Source organism: Oncorhynchus masou, chromosome 28 (assembly GCF_036934945.1).
Source record: "Oncorhynchus masou masou isolate Uvic2021 chromosome 28, UVic_Omas_1.1, whole genome shotgun sequence".
Lineage (NCBI taxonomy): Eukaryota > Metazoa > Chordata > Actinopteri > Salmoniformes > Salmonidae > Oncorhynchus > Oncorhynchus masou.
The window spans coordinates 74652158-74679425 of NC_088239.1; the positions used below are offsets into that span (position 1 = coordinate 74652158).

The following is a 27268-nucleotide window of genomic DNA, read 5'->3' on the forward strand; positions in this document are numbered from 1 at the left end:
GACGGACCCTCCACCTCCAAATCGATACAGAGTACAGGCCTCAGTGTAACGCTCATTCCTTCGACGATAAACGGGAATCCGACCATCACCCCTGGTGAGACAAAACCATGACTCGTCAGTGAAGAGCACTTTTTGCCAGTCCTGTCTGGTCCAGCGACGGTGGGTTTGTGCCCATAGGCAACGTTGTTGCCGGTGTTGTCTGGTGAGGACCTGGCCTACAACAGGCCTACAAGCCCTCAGTCCAGCCTCTCTCAGCCTATTGCGGACAGTCTGAGCACTGATGGAGGGATTGTGCGTTCCTGGTGTAATTCGGGCAGTTGTTGTTGCCATCCTATACCTGTCCTGCAGGTGTGATGTTCGGACGTACCGATCCTGTGCAGGTGTTGTTACACGTGGTCTGCCATTGCGAGGACAATCCTGTCTCCCTGTAGTGCCGTCTTAGGCGTCTCACAGTACGGACATTGCAATTATTGCCCTGGCCACATCTGCAGTCCTCATGCCTCCTTGCAGCATGCCTAAGGCACGCTCACGCAGATGAACAGGGACCCTGGGCATCTTTCTTTTGGTGTTTTTCAGAGTCAGTAGAAGGGCCTCTAGTGTCCTAAGTTTTCATAACTGTGACCTTAATTGCCTACCGTCTGTGAGCTGTTAGTGTCTTAACGACCGTTCCACAGGTGCATGTTCATTAATTGTTTAAGTTCATTGAACAAGCATAGGAAACTGTGTTTAAACACTTCACAATGAAGATCTGTGAAGTTTGGATTTTTACGAATGATCTTTGAAAGACAGGGTCCTGAAAAAGGAACGTTTCTTTTTTTGCTGAGTTTATGTATGGGTGTCTAACCTGTGTGTTAGCTGTTTGAACAGACAGTTTGGTACTTTCAACACATGAATACTCATAAAGACCAGTAGTGATGCAGTCAATCTCTCCTCTACTTTGAGCCAGGAGAGGTTTGACATGCATGTTACTGATATTAGCCATCCATGTACATTTAAGGGCCAGGGCCCGTTGCATAACACATCTTAAGTGTTTCCCTTAGAAGGAATCATTTTCCCTTACCTAAAGGGAATTTATTAAGGGCGTTGCCTAGAGCCTCTCAAATATTTCCTTAGGTAAGGGCATACTTAAGGGGTTTTACAGTAGTTTGAAGGCATGTGTGGCAGAAAGAGTATCTGGTTACCATCGAGACGGCTTGATTCACTGACTAAATGTCACATCAAAAGAGATGGCTTTCATTTTGTGAGATAGCAAAATAGAACTTCTACAATCAAGACAGGATAACCAAATTACTTAAGATTAATAAACCATGTCCCTTGTTACTTTTTTTCTCTCAATTAGTTTATATTACATTCTAGTACATCAAGCTCGCTTACAGAGTAGCTATAGCTAACTAGCAAGCTGGCTTTGTAGCCAAGGTTTGTGCACCTTCCATTGTTTAGCTAAGTAGTTAGCTGATCGATGTTTTCCTTTTGTAACCAGAGTAGAATAAAACAACATTCACCTCCACAAATGTTGTTTATTGATATCCATACTGAATGAAGTAGTTGATTTTTATTTTACCTTTATTTAACTAGGCAAGTCAGTTAAGAACAAATTGTTATCTACAATGACGGCCTACCCCGGCCAAACCCCGAACCCAGACAACGCTGGGCCAATTGTGCGCCACCCAATGGGACAACCACAGCCGGTTGTGATACAGGCAGGGCCAGTAATGAACCCTAGTGTCTGAGATTCAGTGCCCTAAACCGCCACACCACTAAGGAGCAAGGGACCTCATGGGCACCCTTAGATTGTTCACTTAATTTAAGGGGGAAATTCACCATACAAAGTTATGTGCAATTGATTTAAAGTTAAGGGAAAAGAAGAGGGGAGAATTAACGACGTCCGTAGTTTATGCCTGCCCATAGCACAATCCCACCGCCACCATGGGGCACTCTGTTCACTATGTTGACATCAGCAAACCGCTTGCCAACACGACACCATACACACGATGTTGGACATACTGACAAATTCTCTAAAACAACGTTGGAGGCGGCTTAGACAACTTGGATGGAAAATTACTTAGGATGGTATGGTAGCGGACTATATTACCATACCATCCTAAGTAATTTTCCATCCAAGTTGTCAGTGCCAGTAGTTTAGTACTTATTGATTGAAAACAATCCTGCATTTTTCTAGCACATTTGGGCTATTTTGATAAATGAAAATCTGTTATGACGTAAATATAACTTGTTTTCAGAGAAATAGTTACCTTGGCAGGTGCACAAAAAGGATGATCCAAAATAGCACGGGAGACGATCTGATTGGACATTATTGTGGTTGTACTTTGGTTGACAGGACATTCAGCCAATCGACATTTTGGAAGGGGGAGGAGTCGATGTTTATTCAAACCATCAGCCGTGTGTAATGCCAGGAAGTCCAGACCGTTTACTTTTGCCACCAATTCTATTCAATGGATGAGGAACTGGTACGTGCGAACGCTTTACTGTGCCTTGGTCACTTTTTGTAACTTTTACAACTTTTAGTTGTCGGTCGTGGTATTTTAACTGGTTATAAAGTTGTTCAATTGTGTTTCTTTCGAGCGAAACTTGACGAGACGCTGACTTGACCTGTGGTCAGTGTATGGCTATTTTCACAACCCTCCCAGTTTGAAATCAATAATCGCGTTTCTGACATTTTGAGTCTGACATGGCAGGTTTAACACTACAGGTAAGCACAGATTGTTTTATTTAGCCTAATTGTCGCCTTTTATCGAACTGTTATTCAGCTAGTAGAAAGAAGCAATGGGTAACTAACTTCACAACTTTTCTTATCGGTTTGCTGAGCAGTTGGCTAGCTTGCTAGCAAGCTGACGTCAATTTACTATGTACAATAGTTTCTCTCTCATCAAGATGTGTTTCTACCACTGTCTCGTGAAAAATCCTTGTGAATAGCACCAGACAATGAAGGGTTTCTGGTTAAACTGGTTTCCCCACTTTACTTAGCTTTCATTAATTACCTTTTCATAATTCAACAATGCAGCCTGGGAAATATCAAAGTAGCTAGCAAACTATATCAACCTGTTTGTTTCAAAGGTTCGTGTTACTGTTGACAGTCAGATAGGGGATTTTCCACTTGTAACCTGCCATCAATTCCATTGGCAGACATGCTGGAGAGTTATATCTACTCTCGGTTCTCTACTTCTCAAGCCATAACACTGCTCCATCACCAACTACAATGTACCTTTCTTGAAATATCCAGTGCTAAAAAGCATAAATGAGTAGTTACAGTATTAATTCTGGTTTGGCCTGGGATGTCAGGGTGTGTCAGATGATTCAGTGTTTCCCTTTAGCCTTTCGGCAGGGAGGGTTGTTCTTCTATAGAGCTTTCGTCTACAAATGTTCTGATTGCATGTGGCACCAGTTTCTGTCCAAACACAACACATTGCCATATACTGTCCCGGTTGTTGCAATTTGTTCTTACATAAACCGTTACCAACTTGCCACATTCCATTCATCAAAAGTTCCATCCCTCCCAAAGCACCTGCCTGCGGGCCGGTTGGACGGGGACATCCTGGACCCGGAGTTCCAGCAGCGGCTGGAAGACGCACGCACCCTGCTGAGGCAGGAGATCCAGAGGGAGCTGAAGATCAAGGAGGCGGCCGAGAGGCTGCGGCGGGCTGTTACTAACCGTAAGAGCGCCGCCGAAGTGGAGGGCCAGCTGAGGGCATCGAGCCGCAAGCTGGAGCAACTGCACTGGGAGCTGCAGGAGCTCAACACCCGTGCCATCACCCCCAAGCCCCAGAAGGACAGCCCCACAGGTAATAATCATGACTGTTCTCAGATCTGGGGTTTTCTGTGAAGCTGACTTCTATGGTTGACAATGACCATAGACATGGGAGTTAGCTTTATAACACATACAGGCTAGTAATAATCATGATTATGATGATCATCATGACAATATTAACTTTTGACAAATTATGCTCAATCTGCAAATTATGCTCAATAAAACAGATACTATTAGCAGTAGGAGCAAGTAATTGTATTTTTTTGTTGCAAGGAATAGGCTAAGACTAATTGTTCACTGTATAGGCTTTTTCAGCAACTGTATCCCAAACTTTCTGTCCTGTCACTCACTGCTTGTGTCTCTGTCAAAGCAGATGGCAGCACGTCGCCTGACCCATGTCGCTGGGAGGAGGTAACATCCCCGCTTGCCGGGCGCATCTGTGCCCTGAAGAAACAGCTCACCATGGAGACCAAGGTGAAGCAGGGGGCCGAGAACATCATCCAGACTTACGTCAGCAGCTCTGTCAAGGTTTGGCATATGCATAGTGTAAATGTCTGTCAAATGAGCTTTCCATGTAACACATGCCAGTAAGGTGCTGTCTAATGTAGTGGCTTGTATGTTAGACACGACTCCCATTTGTTTTGTAATTTTGAATGTTCAGTCGGCACACTGTTGAACTCTGCACTGGCAGCTAGTGATTTATGCCTCCACTGCTCTGTGCGTTTCAGACTTTGCTTGTGTATGGAGTTCCCACCATGCACATACTCACACACTCAAGAACTCAGGCACACCTCTCTCGCTCTTTCTCACACAGTCACTCTCTCTCACAGTCACTCACACTCTCACACACACAGTCGCTTACTTTCACTCACACACACAGTTACTCAAACTTCGAGATATGCTCACACAAACATAAACCCAGTCGGCTCAGAAGAAGGGTGTGTATGTGTGGACTTCTCTCCCCCCAGCATTGCAACAGCAGCAGACCATGTGACTCTATGCCAGCCATTGTAGTTGTAGGGTATAGTCAGCCAGGGTCCTTCCAAGCACAGAGTTAAACTTCTCCTTTGGACAGAAGTCTGTTTCCAGAGGGAGAAAAGCAATAAGGAGGGATGAAGTTGACTGAAGGAGGATGATCTCATCATGCTGCTGTTCTGAGAAGCTGGGTGTCTTAAGTGTTAAGAGTGAGTGAAGGGGACAGATGGACTGAGTATGGTGGTCTGTGTCGCTAGCCAGTGAAGAGTGGATAAGCTCTCTGTAAATGAGCAGCCCAGGAAGGACACCCTGACATAAGGGAGGGGGGGGGGGGTGTGTAACATATCGCATATTCTTTACAAATGCTGTTATGAATTAGAGGAAATTGTACCTACACACACTGAAGGCTATAAAGCCAAAACGTCTGTACACGATCCCTGATTCAGTGGAAACAATTAAAAACATTGAATAATGAAGTAAGCTTTATGCAACATCTTTTTGAATGTGAACCCATTACACCTCTTTGCATTTCAAGGTGAGGCCAGAGAGCGGCTTGTGAAACTCTGTACGAATGTGATTAAAAATCTAACACTTGCCATAACCAATTACCAGCTGTAATCCTCACATTAAGGGTTTTAGGGCCATAGGGTCTTGAGGATATTCATAAATGAGGACTTTTGTAAAGGGAGAAATTCTAGCAAAAATGTGCTACTAATGAAAAATGAAAAGTTGGCTTGTGTGGGTGCAGGCTTTTGTTCCAGCCAAGCAGTAAAACACCTGAGGGCTCATTTCTAACGTTTGCAGCATGAGTTCCTAAAATGAGTAAGGTATGCCCGATTTACTGTAACAGTGAGTAAATCTGCATACTAACAACTGTGGTGCTGCAGAGAGCACCTCACTTTCACAAGCATCCTCTTCTTTATTAGTAGGTTGATCACCTGTCACACTTTCCTGCCTTGAATTGCAATTTAGATTGGTTTGTTGCTAACGCAGCATCTGACCCAAGCGGTAACTACACTGCTTCCCTTCCCCATCTTCTCCATTCATGAGAATGAAAGGATTGGCTAGGTTACACCACCTTGCTTTTACTTGGGAAATTCTATGGGGACTCCTCCCGAGAGTGTTCCCATCAGAGGAATGGTGCTGCTTGTAAAGGGTTGGCTGAGCTGTCAATTAAGACTTTGCAAGGCAGAGTTCTCGAGGGCCCCATTCATCATGCTGTCGTGGACTTTGAGGGAAGGCGTGTTAGTTGAGATGGGTGTTGGCTACTACGGGGCGGCAGGTGTCCTAGTGGTTAGAGCGTTGGGCCAGTAACTGAAAGGTTGCTGGATCAAATCCCCGAGCGGACATGGTAAAAATCTGCCATTCTGCCCCTGAACAAGGCAGTTAACCCACTGTTCATAGGCCGACATTGTAAATAAGAATTTGTTCTTAACTGACTTGCCTAGTTAAATAAAAAATAGCACCATGCATGTCAATGAACAAGGGCACTAAGACTGCTGTAAGTGGCCAATGCTGTTAAGGGCTGCTGTATCATGGACAAGTGAGGTACAGGACATGGCTGACTTGTGCACTAATTGGATACTTTTTTGTGTGGTCTCCCCTCCCAAGGACCGTAAGATGCTGTCCATGGCCCAGCAGATGCTTCAGGACAGCCGCACCAAGATTGAGCTGCTCCGCATGCAGATTGTCAAAGTCACCCAAGCTAGAGAGGGGGAGCGGGAAGCCACAGAGACAGACGGTGAGATATATATATACACACACACACACAGGTTGTTTGTCCTTTGCCATGTCTTGGTTATACTTTTGGCCATGTAGTGTATGTAATTACCCCTTCAAATCGGCTATTTCAGCTACACCTGTTGCTGACCACAAGCCTAAGTTCACCATGCGCAATGCCAAGTGTCAGCTGGAGTGGTGTAAAGCTCGCCGCCATGGGACTCTGGAGCAGTGGAAAAGCATTCTCTGGAGTGATGAACCACACTTTACTATCTGGCAGTCCGATGGACAAATCTGGGTTTGGCGGCTGCCAGGAGAACGCTACCTGCCGACTGCATAGTGCCGACTGTAAAGTTTGGTGGAGGAGGAATAATGGTCTGGGGCTGTTTTTCATGGTTTGGTCTAGGCCCCTTAGTTCCAGTGAAGGGATATCTTAACTCTACAGCAATGACTTTCAACTTTGTGGCAACAGTTTGGGAAAGGCCCTTTCCTGTTTCAGCATGACAATGCCCACGTGCACAAAGCGAGGTCCATACAGAAATGGTTTGTCGAGATCTGTGTGGAAGAACTTGACTGGTATACACAGAGCCCTAAAACCAATCCTACCGAACAACTTTGGAATGAATTGGAACGCCGACTGTGAGCCAGGCCTAATCGCTCAACATCAGTACCCGACTTCTCTAATGCTGTTGTGGCTGAATGGAAGCAATGTTTCAACATTTAGTGGAATGTTTTCCAAGGCTGTTATGGCAGCAAAGGGGGGACCAACTCCATATTATAGGCCATGATTTTGGGATGAGATGTTCGAGCAGGTTTCCACATACTTTTGTCATGTAGTGTATGTGTTACTGTACATTTGGTGTTTTTTCCAGTGCCGTTCTTTTGATTGTTTGTCCATTGGTGAATAAATGCTCGCCCATTCCTCCTCCCTCCTTGCAGGCCGTCCCTCTGAGACTATCAGTCCTCTCGAGCTGCGGGTGGCTGAGCTACGGCATCACCTGAAGATCGAGGCTGCCGTGGCAGAGGGGGCCAAGAATGTGGTCAAGCACCTGGGCGGGCGCAAGGTGCAGGACCGCCGCGCACTGGCAGAGGTAGGTGCACCAGGATATAGCTGAGGTCTTTAGAGGAAATCTGGTAAATACAGTGCCTTGCGAAAGTATTCGGCCCCCTTCATTTTGCGACCTTTTGCCACATTTCAGGCTTCAAACATAAAGACATAAAACTGTATTTTTTTGTGAAGAATCAACAACAAGTGGGACACAATCATGAAGTGGAACGACATTTATTGGATATTTCAAACTTTTTTAACAAATCAAAAACTGAAAAATTGGGCGTGCAAAATTATTCAGCCCCCTTAAGTTAATACTTTGTAGCGCCACCTTTTGCTGCGATTACAGTTGTAAGTCGCTTGGGGTATGTCTCTATCAGTTTTGCACATCGAGAGACTGAAATTTTTTCCCATTCCTCCTTGCAAAACAGCTCGAGCTCAGTGAGGTTGGATGGAGAGCATTTGTGAATAGCAGTTTTCAGTTCTTTCCACAGATTCTCGATTGGATTCAGGTCTGGACTTTGACTGGGCCATTCTAACACCTGGATATGTTTATTTTTGAACCATTCCATTGTAGATTTTGCTTTATGTTTTGGATCATTGTCTTGTTGGAAGACAAATCTCCGTCCCAGTCTCAGGTCTTTTGCAGACTCCATCAGGTTTTCTTCCAGAATGGTCCTGTATTTGGCTCCATCCATCTTTCCATCAATTTTAACCATCTTCCCTGTCCCTGCTGAAGAAAAGCAGGCCCAAACCATGATGCTGCCACCACCATGTTTGACAGTGGGTATGGTGTGTTCAGGGTGATGAGCTGTGTTGCTTTTACGCCAAACATAACGTTTTGCATTGTTGCCAAAAAGTTCAATTTTGGTTTCATCTGACCAGAGCACCTTCTTCCACATGTTTGGTGTGTCTCCCAGGTGGCTTGTGGCAAACTTTAAACGACACTTTTTATGGATATCTTTAAGAAATGGCTTTCTTCTTGCCACTCTTCCATAAAGGCCAGATTTGTGCAATATACGACTGATTGTTGTCCTATGGACAGAGTCTCCCACCTCAGCTGTAGATCTCTGCAGTTCATCCAGAGTGATCATGGGCATCTTGGCTGCATCTCTGACCAGTTTTCTCCTTGTATGAGCTGAAAGTTTAGAGGGACGGCCAGGTCTTGGTAGATTTGCAGTGGTCTGATACTCCTTCCATTTCAATATTATCGCTTGCACAGTGCTCCTTGGGATGTTTAAAGCTTGGGAAATCTTTTTGTATCCAAATCCGTCTTTAAACTTCTTCACAACAGTATCTCGGACCTGCCTGGTGTGTTCCTTGTTCTTCATGATGCTCTCTGCGCTTTTAACGGACCTCTGAGACTATCACAGTGCAGGTGCATTTATACGGAGACTTGATTACACACAGGTGGATTGTATTTATCATCATTAGTCATTTAGGTCAACATTGGATCATTCAGAGATCCTCACTGAACTTCTGGAGAGTTTGCTGCACTGAAAGTAAAGGGGCTGAATAATTTTGCACACCCAATTTTTCAGTTTTTGATTTGTTAAAAAAGTTTGAAATATCCAATAAATGTCGTTCCACTTCATGATTGTGTCCCACTTGTTGTTGATTCTTCACAAAAAAATACAGTTTTATATCTTTATGTTTGAAGCCTGAAATGTGGCAAAAGGTCGCAAAGTTCAAGGGGGCCGAATACCTTCGCAAGGCACTGTACAGGTCTGATTCCTTTTGGGTTGCAGCTTAAAGATGGAATCTGCAGTAGGGGGAAACGGCACAACTGTCCGTCCCACAGACATTGTTATTGTTTTAGTGTTTTTGACGAAGCAGAAGTGGGGAGCGTTGTGCATCAAGGTAAAAAAAAAAATAACTACAGTATTTTTTTATTATGTTGCCGTTCTATGCAATGATGTCTGAGGGGGAAAAAATAGTTATTTGTTTGCAGTAACTTCTTTGTTGTAATATTGAAAAAAGGACGTGGCAGTTAAACCGTTAAGGATTCCGGTTAATGTTTTCCTGGCTGGAAACATTAGTTATGTGTACCTGGTGTGTTACAAGGAAAATCTAAAAGTGTGCTTCTCAAGTATCTGACTGTATATGTGTCCCCCAGGCCCAGACAAGGTTGCAGGAGTCGAGCCAGAAGCTGGACCTGCTGCGTCTGTCTCTGGAGCGCCGTCTAGCCGAGCTGCCCGGGGACCACCCCAAACTGTCTGTTATCAAGGAGGAGCTCACACTGGGTGCCTCCTCGCCCTCCCTGGGTCTGCAGCTGGAGCGCCTCAACTCCACCTCTTCCTGTTCGTCATCCTCCTTCTTCAAACCTGCCACTCTCACAGGTAACAGACAGCGTTGTTACTCTATGCTATAGCGGCTTGATTTAGTTAACTATTTCTAATATGTGTGTGTGTGGTACTTTTTGGTCTCATTGTGTTATTTTTGTAAGTTTTTAAAAATATTTTATCGTATAGTATATTGATGTCACCCTGAAGGAAATTACTCGCATGAAAAGACTGTTACAAAATGTGTATATGCCCTTGTATAAAGTTCTGCCAAGGACATGGAGTTTGAATTGCCTTCTCAGGGCAGTAAGCCTGAACTAATGTTCCCTGTATGTTGTCTCGTCGCTCTCCAGGTCGGTTGGAGGTGCGTCTGATGGGCTGCCAGGACCTGCAGGAGTCAGTGCCAGGTCGGTGCCGCATGGCCTGCATCACCTCCACCCCCGGCAGCCCCTCCGAAGCAAAGTCTCTGAAGATGAGGGCCGGTCTCTCCGGACGCAGCACCAATGGCAAAATCACCAAGACCGATGAGCTCTCCAGTGAGTCGACACTAGTCCTATGCAAATGTTTTACATTTGAATTAAGTCATGGAAAACATGCAAATGTTTCGTATTTTTATATCGTTCAGGAACAAGGAGTGGTCATTTACTTACTAGCAGGGTGTCCACAGGTACTTGAGTCGTAGTCTTTTATCTGATTTAAAAGCCTTAAGTTCTAAAATGTCTTAGAGTTTTTAAAGGTTCTCAGAATCTGCGACAGAGATGACTACTGTGTTCCCGTTATAGTGCCGCTGCTTAATTCTTCCACAGTGAAAAACCTCAAATAATACTTTCAAGATGTTAGAGAGCTATCCAACCACCTGTGTGTGTGTGTGTGTGTGTGTGTACATGTGTGTGTGAGTCAGGCTGTTGCCAGAGGAAAGCGCGAGGTGGCATGTACAATTTTATAGACAAACTAGAGCTGGGATGATAAACAAAAAATGACCAATGACTTTTCCCTCCTCTTACCGAAGCAATTTTGCTTATGTCAGTGATTGGGCTACACAACGTTCCTGCAGATTTTTTGGTTCTAAAACCATTCTTTGGTCAACATTAATGTGCATTAATTAACCTGCTTCCTGCAATGAAAGTATCTGTCCTGTCCCTGTTTTGCTGCTGGTGCTCACTCCTTCTCCCCCCTTTACACATGAAGTGAAAGGAAAGATGCATACTGACAGTTGAGCAACATTTCAAATGTAATTACGGGGAAGACTGTTTTTAAAACTACTATTGTGTAAAAAAAAAATAGGTTCATATAGAGGAAATGATACCACTTTACTGGTTATGTAATTGGGATGATACTGAGTGTGCCATTTGTGGATAATACATCAAGTAGCCTATATAGGTCTACCCAAAAAGTTTTTGTAGTACATTACATTTACTGTTTGATCAATTGCATGCTATCTAGCAAAAATATCATATTTAGAGTTAACAATGTAGCTAATGTTTTGAGTTCCTACTTCCTCAGGTGGTAGATTAGCCTAGGCCAATATGCACCAAAAACATGCAAGCAAATTCATCTCTAAAGAGCCCAAAAATATATCTTGATAATTCTGAATCTTATTTTGACATATTGCGCATCAAAATAGCCATCATGCAGTCCCTGAACATGTTGGATTAAATAGCTACAGTTGAAGTCGGACGTTTACATACACCTAAGCCAAATACATTTAAACTCAGTTTTTCACAATTCCTGACATTTAATCCTAGTAAAAATTCCCTGTCTTGGGTCATTTAGGATCACCACTTTATTTTAAGAATGTGAAATGTCAGAATAATAGTAGAGAGAATGATTGATTTGATTGATTTATTTCAGCTTTTATTTCTATCACATTCCCAGTAGGTCAGAAGTTGACATACACTCAATTAGTATTTCGTAGCATTGCCTTTAAATTGTTTGACCTGGGTCAAACGTTTCGGGTAGCCTCCCCCAAGCTTCCCACAATAAGTTGGGTTAATTGTGGCCCATTCCTCATGACAGAGCTGGTGTAACTGAGTCAGGTTTCTAGGCCTCCTTGCTCGCACACGCTTTTTCAGTTCTGCCCACAAATGTTCTATGGGCTTGAGGTCAGGGCTTTATGATGGCCACTCCAATACCTTGACTTTGTTGTCCTCAAGCCATTTTGCCACAACCTTGGAAGTATGGAAGACCCAATTGCGACCAAGCTTTAACTTCCTGACTGATGTCTTGAGATGTTGCTTCAATAGATCCACATAATTTTCCCTCCTCATGAAGCCATCTATTTTGTGAAGTGCACCAGTCCCTCCTGCAGCAAAACACCCCCACACGACGCTGCAACCCACATGCTTCATGGTTGGGTGGTGTTCTTCAGATTGCAAGCCTCCCCTTATTTCCTCAAAACATAACAATGGTCATTATGGCAAAACAGTTTTATTTGTAAAATATATATTTTTTAAAGTAAGATCTTTGGTCCCCATGTGCAGTTGCAAACCGCAGTCTGGCTTTTTTTATGGCGGCTTTGGAGCAGTGGCTTCTTCCTTGCTGAGAGGCCTTTCAGGTTATGTTGATTATAGGAGTCGTTTTACTGTGGATAGATACTTTATCTGTTTCCTCCAGCATTTTCACAAGGTCCTTTGCTGTTGTTCTGGGATTGATTTGCACTTTTCGCACCAAAATACGTTAAGCTCTAGGAGACAGAACGCGTCCCCTTCCTGAGCGGTATGACGTCTGCGTGGTCCCATGGTGTTTCTACTTGCGTACTATTGTTTGTACATATGAACGTGGTACCTTCAGGCATTAGGAAATTGCTCCCAAGGAGGAACCAGACTTGTGGACGTCTACACATTTTTTTTACTGAGGTCTTGGCTGATTTCTTTTGATTATCCCATGATGTCAAGCAAAGTTTGAAGGTAGGCCACAGTCAACTTGACTCAAATTATGTCAGTTAGCCTATCAGAAGCTTCTAAAGCCATGACATAATTTTCTGGAATTTTCCAAGCTGTTTAAAGGCACAGTCAACTTAGTGTATGTAAACTTCTGACCCCCTGGAATTGTGATACAGTGAAATAATCTGTCTGTAAACAATTGTTGGAAAAATGACTTGTCATGCACAAAGTAGATGTCCTAACAGATTTGTCAAATCTATATAGTTTGTTAAGAAGAAATTTGTGGAGTGTATGTATTCAAACTTGTATGTAAACTTCTGACTTCAAATGTAGCTTCTTTTGATACCTGATTCACTGAACGAGGGAATTGTTTTATTATACTTTTTGGTTGCAGTCAGTTTTAGCATGGTACCTGCCAAGGGAACTACTGGGTGTGTAGACTTTTGTTCCAGCCCCTCTAACACACCAAATTCTACAAATCAACTTCTCATCGGGACCTTGTTAAGCTTACTTGGGTGTGTTTGAGCAGTCCTAGCGCTCCAGATGAAGAGTTGACCACAGCTTTTATACAGTAACAGTTCTGTATATTTGACTTGAAGACAATTTTTCACAGGGGTATCGTATTGAGTATCGTTATACTAAGCTGATAACATTATTGGTAATTCTGAAAACATAGTTTGTGATCTAGCTAATGGGTAGCTTAAATCAATGCAGATGGGCAATCTCATGATTCAGCCATCTATAGCCTAGCAACTATGCTACTACATTCATTAGGTGACAGGAGAATGCCAATTGCTAAAATAGCACACCTGCCTGATATGAGCTCTGTAGGTTACAACCAGCCCTGAAATACTACTTATTGCCAATATTGGCTCACTTTAGGAGAGGAATATTAGCAGGTGTGTGGTGCATGCAGACCTAAACATTTGTATTGATTTGCATTCCAAGTGGCACTTTAAAAAGGTCAGTCTTACATTCAACTTCATGGAACCTGCAGATAGCCTGTACTAAGGAGCAGAAATCCTCACCTTGAAAAGTAGCTAAGGATATGGCTCTATTCTCTTTGGAATGAGAGGCATATGATCATTAAACCCAGTATCTTTGGCTGTGGTAATTTAGTATCCCAGTCGATATCTGATTGGGACAGCTAGTGTGTGTCTGGAGGTGTACTGACTGTCTATCTGTCCCACTGTATGCTGTCCACAGCGGAGATAATTGCGGTGCTGAAGGTGGACAACAGGATGGTGGGCCGGACACACTGGAGAGCCCTGAGCAAGGACGCCTGGGACCAGAGCTTCAGCATCGAGCTGGAGCGGGTCAGTGTTTTGTTTAACACCCGTAGGAGCAGTTCACACATTCTATTCATTTGCATGGGAACTGTATTTTCTCAAAGTAACACTCTTGGTGCCATGAGTCATGTCAAATAGTGTAGAAATGCAGGAAATTGGCTTTAGATTGCAAGAATAATTATCGGGAGAACCCCCAGCCTTCAGTTGTCCCCTACACATCTCAAAATCAAAGTTACCGGTACGCCACTTCCAAACAGTTGATCTATCAATGGCACTCTTGTCTCATCGATGCTGAAAGCAAGAGTCTGCTGGCTTTAACAACTCTCAGCTATTGGGATAGCAGTGAGCAATCCCACAGCTAATCCTTTAACACTTTCCACTAATCTCAACCATAGCCCCATGCCAGGCTTTTGGAGGCAAAGGTTGAGCTCAAAGACTACTTTCAGCTCCTAGCTTAAGGGCACACGCTACTTTGTCCCCATCCTATCAATCAATCAATCAAATGTAATTATAAAGCCCTTCTTACATCAGCTGATGTCAAAGTGCTGTACAGAAACCCAGCCTAAAACCCCAAACAGCAAGCAATGCAGGTGTAGAAGCACGGGGGCTAGGAAAAACACCCTAGATAGCCCGGAACCTAGGAAGAAACTAGAGAGGAACCAGGCTATGAGGGGTGGCCAGTTCTCTTCTGGCTGTGCCGGGTGGAGATTATAACAGAACATGGCCAAGATGTTCAAATGTTCATAGATGACCACTATGAGTCTTAAAATGGCACATCTGAGTGGCGCTGTACTGATATTTTGGATTGTGCTGCGGAAAGCCTCGGGCTGGGGCGTTTTAAAGATTAAGTGTTATTTCTTGTAGAGGAAGATGAGGTGTTGCAGTCCGTAAACATTTTCCCTGCAAATCTATTTGCATTTCTTTCCCTAAAAATGACTAACTAAAAGTCTGTTTCCAGTCCAGGGAGCTGGAGATTGGGGTGTACTGGCGGGACTGGAGGGCTCTGTGTGGGGTCAAGTTCCTACGTCTAGAGGACTTCCTGGACAACCAGCGCCACGGCATGTGTCTTTATCTGGAACCCCAGGGCATGCTGTTCGCTGAGGTAACAAACACCCTTATTTTACAATCACAATAAGACATTGTCACAGTCAATATTATATATGCCACAATAAGTAATATGTCACGATCTCTGGCCTTAATGGCCATGTACTCTTATAATCTCCACCCGGCACAGCCAGAAGAGGACTGGCCACCCCTTAGACCCTGGTTCCTCTCTAGGTTTCTTCATAGGTTCCTGCCTTTTCTAGGGAGTTTTTCCATAAGCACCATGCTTCTACATCTGCATTGCTTTGGAACAAGTCTCTTAATGTCCTTGAGTGGCCCAGCCAGAGCCCAGACTTGAACCTGTGCAGTGACGCTCCTCATCCAATCTGACAGAGCTTGAGAGGAACTGCAGAGAAGAATGGGAGAAACTTCCCAAATACAGGTGTAGCAAGCGTGTAGCGTCATACCCAAGAAGACTCGAGGATGTAATCGCTGCCAAAGGTGCTTCAACAAAGTACTGAGTAAAGGGTCTGAATACTTATGTAAATGTAGCAGCTTCTTCTTGTTTTTAGCTGATAGGAGTGGAACCCGGTGTGGTCGTCTGCTGCAATAGCATAATTGTTACAATCACCATATGCATTATGTTTGATATGAAATCAACACCATCTCTTCTAGATTATGTTACCTGACCACAACATTGACCACTGCAGTTTCTTTTTGATGCTACAACCTCAGTTAACCATTATGTTTTACTGTTTATTGTAGGTGACATTCATCAACCCTGTCATTGAGTGGCATCCTAAACTTCAGAGACAGAAGCGCATATTCCCTAAAGAAAAAGGTATATGTTCCTGTTATTTTTCAATATATCATGACATGGGGAATCGATCAAACTGTCTTTAGCTGCCTTTACCCCGTTCTCAGGGAAGAATTTCCTGCGGGCGGCCCAGATGAACATGAACTTTGCCACGTGGGGGCGTCTGATGATGAGTGTCCTGCCCCCCTGCAATGGTTCCTTGCAGGCCATGAGCCCCCCACTGGTGGGCTCTGACATGGCCATCACCTCGCCCCCCTCCATGGAGAAGATGGCCAAGTCCACCCCCCCTCTAAGGTAAGTTGGAGTGTGTACCCAGGCCCCTTTTTAAGAAAGACCAACTGTAACATTGATTTTGTGGCCCACATTCACAAATAGTCTGAGTAGGAGGGCTGGTATAGGATCACTTTTGTCTTTAAGATCATAATGACCGGAGTATGGACAGGGAGGGCCTGATCCGAGATCAGCTTGAAAGTCAAGCATTTCACTATACTTGTGCATGTGACACTGGTATTGATTACAGTAATGGAAATGTTTTCTGAAGGCTAGTTCTGTCATTGTAGAGATTCAGCTGTGGTGAAATTGGACTTCAGTGAGGAACGCCCCAACAATTCCCTGCAGAACAATGTGGGGAAAACTCTCGCATCAGAATCCATGTGGCAAACCACTCTCTCTCAGGTAGGAGACTAACAGGAAAAACTACTTTTTATTTTTAAGATTGCGTTAATATATTAATATAATAGTTGTAAAAATATTTTGTTTCAGGAGTACTACAAAGTCTCCGCTTTCACAGTGACGTTGCAGTTCTACAGCATTTAGGGGCTCGTACACTTTCATGTTTGTTTTTTTGGAGTATCAAATATCTGTCTTCAGGTTATTTTTGTTCTCTCTCCCTTCCTTCCCATAGTCCTCCAAAGGTCATTCAACAGAGGATAACAGGCCAACGCCCAAGCCAAAGACTGTATCTCAGCCTACTCCTAAGTATCTCTCTCTCATTCAGTATAACCTCCTACACACACACACACACACAGCAGTAACCCAAATCCACTACTTATTACTTATTTTTTAAGCCCCGTCAGGACTGGAAGTGATGTTTGTTACCTAGTTATCTAACCCCCCCCCCTCCTCCTCTTTCACGTTCCCTTCTTGTTTGGTCTGTGTTCAGTAGGGAAGTGAATGGTGGGATGCAAATGGAAGATTTCAACTGCATCTCGGTTCTGGGGCGAGGACACTTTGGAAAGGTACTGTCACACTCACAACCCAAGGCCCTCATACCTAAAGAATGGAACTTTCTATTTAGTTACACTGGGTTGTATTCATTAAAACGTTTTGCAAAGAAAAACAAAAAGTCCAAGTAGTTCTTCCCTGTTTTCTTCTGTTTGGTGTTCACAACCTTCTCACTGTGTTGCACCGAAATCCTTCCCACTGCCCCAAGGTCTTGCTGGCAGAGTTCAAGAGGTCAGGCAAACTGTATGCCATCAAAGCCTTGAAGAAAGGGGACGTCGTGATGCGTGATGAAGTGGACAGGTGAGGGAGCACAGTGAGTGGATTCAGACATACCACAGGTTGAGGGGACCGGATCAGAAAGACTAGCAGTTGCGTTCCACCTAAAATATACTATTATTATTATATATGTTGTTTTTTTTTTGTGCTTGTTCTTTTGTGTGCACGTCTGTAATTTTAGTCTAATGTGTGAGAAGAGGATCTTCGAGACGATCAACTCCTCCCACCATCCCTTCCTGGTGAATCTGCATGGCTGTTTCCAGACGGCGGACCACGTGTGCTTTGTGATGGATTACTCCCCCGGGGGAGACCTCATGACCCACATACACACCAGCATCTTCACTGAGAGACAGGCTCAGTAAGCCTTACGCAACACACACACAGGCCCCATTATGACAGCAACCCAAGTGTGAAGCATTGCAATTCCAGACTGTAAGGCAACAAAATATGCTAATAGTGCAAGGGTCGTGTACATTTGCTACAGGAACATGTACAGTTGAAGTCGGAAGTTTACATACACCTTAGCCAAATACATTTAAACTGTTTTTCACAATTCCTGACATTTAATCCAAGTAAAAATTCCCTGTCTTAGGTCAGTTAGGATCACCACTTTATTTTAAGAATGTGAAATGTCAGAATGATAGTAGAGAGAATGATTTAGTTCAGCTTTTATTTCTTTCATCACATTTCCAGTGGGTTAAAAGTTTGCATACACTCAATTAGTATTTTTAGCATTGCCTTTAAATTGTTTAACTTGGGTCAAATGTTTTGTAGCCTTCCACAAGCTTCCCACAATAAGTTAGGTGAAATTTGTCCCATTCCTCCTGACAGAGCTGGTGTAACTGAGTCAGATTTGTAGGCCTCCTTGCTCGCACACGCTTTTTCAGTTCTGCCCACAAATTTTCTATGGGATTGAGGTCCGGGCTTGCGATCTTCGTCCCCATGTGCATTTGCAAACTGTCGTCTGGCTTTTTTTATGGCGGTTTTTGAGCATTGGCTTCTTTCTTGCTGAGCGACCTTTCAGGTTATGTCGATATAGGACTCGTTTTACTGTGGATATAGATACTGGAGGAAACAGGTACAAAAGTATCTTCATACGGTCCTTTGCTGTTCTGGGATTGATTCGCACTTTTCGCACCAAAGTACTTTCATCTCTAGGAGACAGAACGCGTCCCCTTCCTGAGCGGTATGACTGCTGAGTGGTCCCATGGTGTTTCTACTTGCGTACTATTGTTTGTACAGATGAATGTGGTACCTTCAGGCGTTTGGGAATTGCTCCAAAGGATGAAAGACTTGTGGTCTAAAAAAAAAATTCAGGGGTCTTGGCTGATTTCTTTTGATTTTCCCATGACGTCAAGCAAAGAGGCACTGAGTTTGAAGATAGACCTTGAACTACATCCACACCTCCAATTGACTCAAATGTGGTCAATTAGCCTATCAGAAGCTTCTAAAGCCATGACATCATTTTCTGGAATTTTCCAAGCTGTTTAAAGGCACAGTCAACTTTGTATGTAAACTTCTGACCCACTGGAATTGTGATAAAGTGAAATAATCCATTGTAAACAATTGTTGGAAAAATTACTTGTCATGAACAAAGTAGATATCCTAACCGACTTACCAAAACTATAGTTTGTTAACAAGAAATCTGTGGAGTGGTTGAAGAACAAGTTTTAATGACTCCAACCTAAGTGTATGTAAACTTCCAACTTCAATTGTACCTACCGGTGACTACAAATAGATAATTCAGGCTAGTCTAATTCTCATACAAAGGGTACAGTAATGAGTACGAGCTTTAGAGTTGATGTATCTAAAATCACCATTATATGTGTGCCTTATTTAGGTTCTATGCCTCCTGCGTGCTGCTGGGACTAGAGTTTCTGCACCAGAACAAGATAGTTTACCGGTGAGTAAGTTCTCTCAGCACTGCTTTCCAGCCCTCCGCCTTCACACACCGAAGAAGCTACTTGTGGGTCATTCTTTCCCGACAATGCAGTTATCAATAGTACTATAAAACATTTAAGTCAAGTACAACAAAAACACACTTAGAAATAATAACTCAAAGTAAGTAGGCTATATACAGGTTCAATTTGATTCTTGTCCCATTTCATCCTGTCATGTTTCTCACCTCCTCTCTCGGGGATCTGAAGCTAAACGACCTGTTACTGATCTCTCTCTTCTCTCTCAGGGATCTGAAGCTAAACAACCTGTTACTGATCTCTCTCAGGGATCTGAAGCTAAACAACCTGTTACTGATCTCTCTCAGGGATCTGAAGCTAAACAACTTGTTACTGATCTCTCTCAGGGATCTGAAGCTAAACAACTTGTTACTGATCTCTCTCAGGGATCTGAAGCTAAACGACCTGTTACTGATCTCTCTCTTCTCTCTCAGGGATCTGAAGCTAGACAACCTGTTGATGGACGCAGATGGCTATGTCAGGATAGCAGACTTTGGATTGTGCAAGGAAGGTATGTACGGTACATTATGGTTATGGCATTCCCTTTGACACCCACTCTCCCACCCACTCATTTGATTTATCAAATGAACAGTCAGTGTTATATTAGGTTTAGGTTGCACTTTAGTTCAGTCATTTGCTTTTAGCCCTGGGCTAAGCAACGCCTCACTATTAAAAGTGGGACAACAGCGTCAAGCTTGCTGTCTTGATGCACACCCCTCCAATCCCGTTAAAATGTTATCTTTCCCTGCCGTGTGTGTGTGCAGGTATGGGTCATGGAGACCGCACCTCCACGTTCTGCGGCACGCCAGAGTTCCTAGCCCCTGAGGTGCTGACAGACAACAACTATACCCGCTGTGTGGACTGGTGGGGCCTGGGTGTCCTCATCTACGAGATGCTGGTGGGAGAGGTCAGTAAAATAGAGATTAATAATGGAACCTAGAGGATCTTTCTGGTCAGTTGGCTCACAGGTCCACTCCTATGGTGAATCTAGAAAGTATTTTGAGGTCTTGGTTGAATTTACGTGTTTGGTCCAGAGAAATAAATAGAGTTTAGATGTTTCTGGTCAGTTGGCTCACAATGTCCAATCATATTGGGATCCCATTAAGTATTATTCTGATGATTGGTCTTGCTAGAATTTAAGATGTTTTCGGATGCTAAAGAGTGAGGTTGGTTGGGCTTTTGTTGCTCTCTCTCTCTCGTCTGTGGCAGTCTCCCTTCCCTGGTGACGATGAGGAGGAGGTGTTTGACAGCATAGTGAATGATGAGGTGCGCTACCCCAGGTTCCTCTCTCCAGAGTCTGTCTCCATCACCCAGAAGGTATGTGGGCCATCACTCAGTATACTGCCTTGTACAGGTCTGGATTAGAGGTCGACCGATTATGATTTTAATGCAGATACCGATTATTGGAAGACCAAAAAAGCCGATACCGATTAATCGGACGATTTTTGTATTTCTTTCTTTCTAGTAATGACATTTACAACAATACTAAATGATCACTTGTTTTAATTTTAATATAATACACCAATAAAATCAATTTATCCTCAAGTAAATAATGAAACATGTTCAATTTGGTTTAAATAATGCAAAAACAAAGTGTTGGAGAAGAAAGTAAAAGTGCAATATGTGCTAACGTTTCAGTTCCTTGCTCAGAACATGAGAACACATGAAAGCTGGTGGTTCTTTTTAACATGAGTCTTCAATATTCCCAGGTAAGAAGTTTTAGGTTGTAGTTATTATAGGACTATTTCCCTCTACCATTTGTATTTCATTAACCTTTGACTATTGGATGTTCTTATAGGCACTTTAGTATTGCCAGTGTAACAGTATAGTTTCCGTCCCTCTCCTCCCTGGGCTCGAACCAGCAACACAATGACAATTAGCGCGCGCTAACTAGTTAGCCATTTCACTTCGGTTACACAAGCCTCATCTCGATGGTTGATAGGCATGAAGTCATAAACAGCGCAATGCTTGACGCACAACGAAGAGCTGCTGGCAAAACGCACTAAAGTGCTGTTTGAATGAATGTTTACGCGCCTGCTTCTGCCTACCACCGCTCAGTCAAATACTTAGATGCTTGTATGCTTAGTCAGATTATATGCAACGCAGGACATGCTAGATAATATCTAGTGATTATGATTTATTGTTTTTTATAAGATAAGTTTAATGCTAGCTAGCAACTTACCTTGGTTACTGCATTTGCGTAACAGGCAGTCTCCTTGTGGAGTGCAACGAGAGAGAGGCAGGTCGTTATTGCGTTGGACTAGTTAACTGTAAGGCTGCAAGATTGGATCCCCTGAGCTGACAAGGTGAAAATCTGTCGTTCTGCCCCTGAACAAGGCAGTTAACCCACCATTCCTAGGCCTTCATTGAAAATAAGAATATGTTCTTAACTGACTTGCCTAGTTAAATAAAGGTATAAAAAAATAAAAAATGGCGCCCAAAAATTCCGATTGTTATGAAAACTTGAATTCGGCCCTAATTAATCGGCCATTCCGATTAATCGGTCGACCTCTAGTCTGGATACAGGTTACCTCTTTTTCTATAAAAAAATAATCATATTACTTTGTCTGAATCAACAACAAACTGCATTGCAAGTACACACATTGAAAACTATGAGTGGGAAAAAAACATACAAAGATACATAGTGGGGGGGGCATAGACTGAGCCAGGCTTTCCTATTGTGCTGCAGCGCCGACAGAGATGGCCGCTTCGCGTTCCTAGGAAACTATGCAGTTTTTTGTTGTTTTTTACGTGTTATTTCTTACATTAGTACCCCAGGTCATCTTAGGTTTCATTACATACAGTCGAGAAGAACTACTGTATATAAGATCAGCGTCAACTCACCATCAGTACGACCAAGAATATGTTTTTCGCGACGCGGATCCTGTGTTCTGCCTTACAAACAGGACAACGGAATGGATCGCATGCAGCGACCCAAAAAAACGACTCCGAAAAAGAGGGAAACGAGGCGGTCTTCTGGTCAGACTACGGAGACGGGCACATCGTGCCCCACGACCTAGCATTCTTCTTGCCAATGTCCAGTCTCTTGACAACAAGGTTGATGAAATCTGAGCAAGGGTAGCATTCCAGAGGGACATCAGAGACTGTAACGTTCTGTGCTTCACGGAAACATGGCTCACTGGAGAGACGCTATCCGAAGCGGTGCAGCCAACGGGTTTCTCCACGCATCCGCCGACAGAAACAAACACCTTTCTGGTAAGAAGAGGGGTGGGGGTGTATGCCTTATGGCTAACGATGCATGGTGCGATGAAAGAAACATACAGGAACTCAAATCCTTCTGTTCACCTTATTTAGAATTCCTCACAATCAAATGTAGACCGCATTATCTACCAAGAGAATTCTCTTTGATTATAATCACAGCCGTATATATCCCCCCCCAAGCAGACACATCGATGGCTCTGAACGAACTTTATTTATTCCCGCTCAGCCCAGTCAAAACTGTTCGCTGCTCTGGCCCCCCAATGGTGGAACAAACTCCCTCACGACGCCAGGACAGCGGAGTCAATCACCACCTTCCGGAGACACCTGAAACCCCACCTCTTCAAGGAATACCTAGGATAGGTTAAGTAATCCTTCTCACCCCCCCTTAATGATTTAGATGCACTATTGTAAAGTGGCTGTTCCACTGGATGTCAGAAGGTGAATTCACCAATTTGTAAGTCGCTCTGGATAAGAGCGTCTGCTAAATGACTTAAATGTAATGTAAATGATTTAACTCTTTGCAAACTGGAAACCATTTATCGGGAGGCTGCATTCATTGTCGATGGGGATTTTAACAAGGCTAATCTGAAAACAAGACTCCCTAAATTTTATCAGCATATCGATTGCGCAACCAGGGGTGGAAAAACCTTGGATCACTGTTACTCTAACTTCCGCGACGCATATAAGGCCCTGCCCCGCCCCCCTTTCGGAAAAGCTGACCACCCCTCCATTTTGCTGATACCTGCCTACAGACAAAAATTTTAAAAAAGAAGCTCCCACGCTGAGGTCTGTCCAACGCTGGTCCGACCAAGCTGACTCCACACTCCAAGACTGCTTCCATCACGTGGACTGGGACATGTTTCGTATTGCATCAGATAACAACAGTGACGAATACGCTGATTCGGTGTGCGAGTTCACTAGAACGTGCGTTGAAGATGTCGTTCCCATAGCAACGATTAAAACATTCCCTAACCAGAAACCATGGATGGATGGCAGCATTCGCGTGAAACTGAAAGCGCGAACCACTGCTTTCAATCAGGGCAAGGTGTCTGGTAACATGACTGAATACAAACAGTGCAGCTATTCCCTCCGTAAGGCTATCAAACAAGCTAAGCGTCAGTACAGAGACAAAGTAGAATCCCAATTCAACGGCTCAGACACAAGAGGCATGTGGCAGGGTCTACAGTCAATCACGGACTACAGGAAGAAATCCAGCCCAGTCACGGACCAGGATGTCTTGCTCCCAGGCAGACTAAATAACTTTTTTGCCCGCTTTGAGGACAATACAGTGCCACTGACACGGCCTGCAACGGAAACATGCGGTCTCTCCTTCACTGCAGCCGAGGTGAGTAAAACATTTAAACGTGTTAACCCTCGCAAGGCTGCAGGCCCAGACGGCATCCCCAGCCGCGCCCTCAGAGCATGCGCAGACCAGCTGGCTGGTGTGTTTACGGACATATTCAATCAATCCCTATACCAGTCTGCTGTTCCCACATGCTTCAAGAGGGCCACCATTGTTCCTGTTCCCAAGAAAGCTAAGGTAACTGAGCTAAACGACTACCGCCCCGTAGCACTCACTTCCGTCGTCATGAAGTGCTTTGAGAGACTAGTCAAGGACCATATCACCTCCACCCTACCTGACACCCTAGACCCACTCCAATTTGCTTACCGCCCAAATAGGTCCACCGACGATGCAATCTCAACCACACTGCACACTGCCCTAACCCATCTGGACAAGAGGAATACCTATGTGAGAATGCTGTTCATCGACTACAGCTCGGCATTCAACACCATAGTACCCTCCAAGCTCGTCATCAAGCTCGAGACCCTGGGTCTCGACCCCGCCCTGTGCAACTGGGTACTGGACTTCCTGACGGGCCGCCCCCAGGTGGTGAGGGTAGGTAACAACATCTCCTCCCCGCTGATCCTCAACACCGGGGCCCCACAAGGGTGCGTTCTGAGCCCTCTCCTGTACTCCCTGTTCACCCACGACTGCGTGGCCACGCACGCCTCCAACTCAATCATCAAGTTTGCGGACGACACAACAGTGGTAGGCTTGATTACCAACAACGACGAGGCGGCCTACAGGGAGGAGATGAGGGCCCTCGGAGTGTGGTGTCAGGAAAATAACCTCACACTCAACGTCAACAAAACTAAGGAGATGATTGTGGACTTCAGGAAATAGCAGAGAGAACACCCTCCTATCCACATCGATGGAACAGTAGTGGAGAAAGTAGCAAGTTTTAAGTTCCTCGGCATACACATCACAGACAAACTGAATTGGTCCACTCACACAGACAGCATCGTGAAGAAGGCGCAGCAGCGCCTCTTCAACCTCAGGAGGCTGAAGAAATTCGGCTTGTCACCAAAAGCACTCACAAACTTCTACAGATGCACAATCGAGAGCATCCTGGCGGGCTGTATCACCGCCTGGTACGGCAACTGCTCCGCCCTCAACCGTAAGGCTCTCCAGAGGGTAGTGAGGTCTGCACTACGCATCACCGGGGGCAAACTACCTGCCCTCCAGGACACCTACACCACCCGATGTTACAGGAAGGCCATAAAGATCATCAAGGACATCAACCACCCGAGCCACTGCCTGTTCACCCCGCTATCATCCAGAAGGCGAGGTCAGTACAGGTGCATCAAAGCTGGGACTGAGAGACAGAAGCTGTTTTTCAATCTCAAGGCCATCACTAACATTGAGTGGCTGCTGCCAACACACTGACACTGACTCAACTCCAGCCACTTTAATAATGGGAATTGATGGGAAATGATGTAAATGTATCACTAGCCACTTTAAACAATGCTACCTTATATAATGTTACTTACCCTACATTATTCATCTCATATGCATACGTATATACTGTACTCTATATCATCGACTGCATCCTTATGTAATACATGTATCACTAGCCACTTTAACTATGCCACTTTGTTTACATACTCATCTCATATGTATATACTGTACTCGATACCATCTACTGTATCTTGCCTATGCTGCTCTGTACCATCACTCATTCATATATCCTTATGTACATATTCTTTATCCCCTTACACTGTGTATAAGACAGTAGTTTAGGAATTGTTAGTTAGATTACTTGTTGGTTATTACTGCATTGTCGGAACTAGAAGCACAAGCATTTCGCTACACTCGCATTAACATCTGCTAACCATGTGTATGTGACAAATAAAATTTGATTTGATTTAGCTTCTACAAAAGAACCCTGAGAGAAGGCTGGGATCAGGAGAGCCGGATGCCAACGAGGTCAAGAAACACAGGTTCTTCCAGGTAAAAAGTAGCTTAATTTAGGGCTTTTGTGTAATTTAATTTCAGTTGAGCATCGCCAAGATTTTGGTATAGTACATTTGATGTATGATGTTCCCAGGGAGTGGACTGGGCGGCCTTGCTTCACAAAAAAGTGGTTCCTCCGTTCTTCCCGCGCATCAGGACGCCGGGGGACGTCAGTAACTTTGACGAGGAGTTCACAAAGCTCAAGCCAGTCCTCACCCCCCCACAGACACCCTACTTTCTCACTGCAGACCAACAGGAGATCTTTGCCGATTTTTGACTTTTCCTCTCTGCACTGACCTTTTTTAAACATACACTGACGGATGGACAGACCGGACTGAAAGCCGAAACGGTTGCTGCTCCACTGAAGATGTTTCCTTTACTTCATTGTGTCAAACGGCTACCTGTGGCTGAATGAGTACTGACGACACAGGCTATCGTGATGTCCTCTTGGGTCTCCATCTTATCTTCAGGTCCATTACTGTTCATATGCGCCGTGGGTGATGAGAACTCCACCTGTACCTCTACAGCCAATCAGAACTGGGAGCTCGGCCTGCCTTGTTCAAATCTGGATTGGTATGTCAGTGTCTCTGTGTTGGTGTTCAACATTGACTTTTATTACAACTGTACTTGTCTTTTTTCTTCTTCTTTTTTCCTTTAAGAGATTCCCACTCCGTATTGATAGTATATCAACTAGGTTCGACATTGATATTGCCAAATCAATACTTGACTTGCCACTGTTTTGGTGCTATGTCAACAATAATCAATAGGCCATATTGTTGCACTTTTGTATTCATTTGTGAAACTGAACAAGAGTACTTTGTTTCAAACATTGCACCAATGCAATAATGAGTTTTTTAATTGGTTCTAATTAGAAGGTTATGCATGACCTGCACCTCCTAACACTACACTCCATTCGTAAGAATCTTTGCTGTAAATGAAGATAGAAAAATATATTTATTGTAAACCCACTACTGTTTTGGATCTAACACTGATTGTAGCGACTGATGTTTGTATGTTTAGCCTGGGAATCCAAACTGAATCGCCATTCGTTCCTAGGCTAGTGTATGTTATGTTAATGGAGGAAACGGTCCCTGAAGCTGTTTAAAAAGTGTATTGTGCTACTTTGAAATCAACCTATTCCATGGGTCCATCTTGGGCTGGTTTAGGCCATTGAATGTCATGTTGAAACTGACATCATTCTGAAGTATCTTTCTAAAAAAAAAAAATGTAATTCTAAGTAAACTTTTTGGAAGGATTATAGTTTAAGTATTCCTAGGGAGTCATTTTCATTCCATTCCAGTAATGAGTATATTGCCATTTATATATTGTATTTCATATGAATATACATGCTTTATTACTAAAATATATATGCTGTGAATTACAATGAAAAAGATGATGTGTCTAGAGATGAAACAAGTATGTTTTTCTTTACAATGCATGAAGGAAATGTAAATTAATAAATATATCTACTGGA

At 43.8% G+C, this 27268-nt stretch overlaps 1 protein-coding gene across 1 annotated transcript; it reads left to right on the forward strand.

The window, feature by feature from the left end:
- The first annotated feature begins 2408 nt into the window (after window positions 1-2408).
- pkn3 (protein kinase N3) lies at window positions 2409-27268 on the forward strand. Its single transcript, XM_064943313.1, is given in 23 exon segments — window positions 2409-2468; window positions 3521-3800; window positions 4140-4294; window positions 6353-6482; window positions 7400-7551; window positions 9625-9847; window positions 10144-10326; window positions 13879-13988; window positions 14920-15063; window positions 15771-15846; window positions 15930-16116; window positions 16383-16497; window positions 16727-16800; window positions 16985-17060; window positions 17255-17346; window positions 17504-17680; window positions 19163-19225; window positions 19712-19788; window positions 20042-20184; window positions 20487-20594; window positions 25711-25791; window positions 25889-26065; window positions 26067-27268. Coding segments are annotated over 23 exon segments (2862 nt in total). The 5' UTR covers window positions 2409-2453; the 3' UTR covers window positions 26091-27268.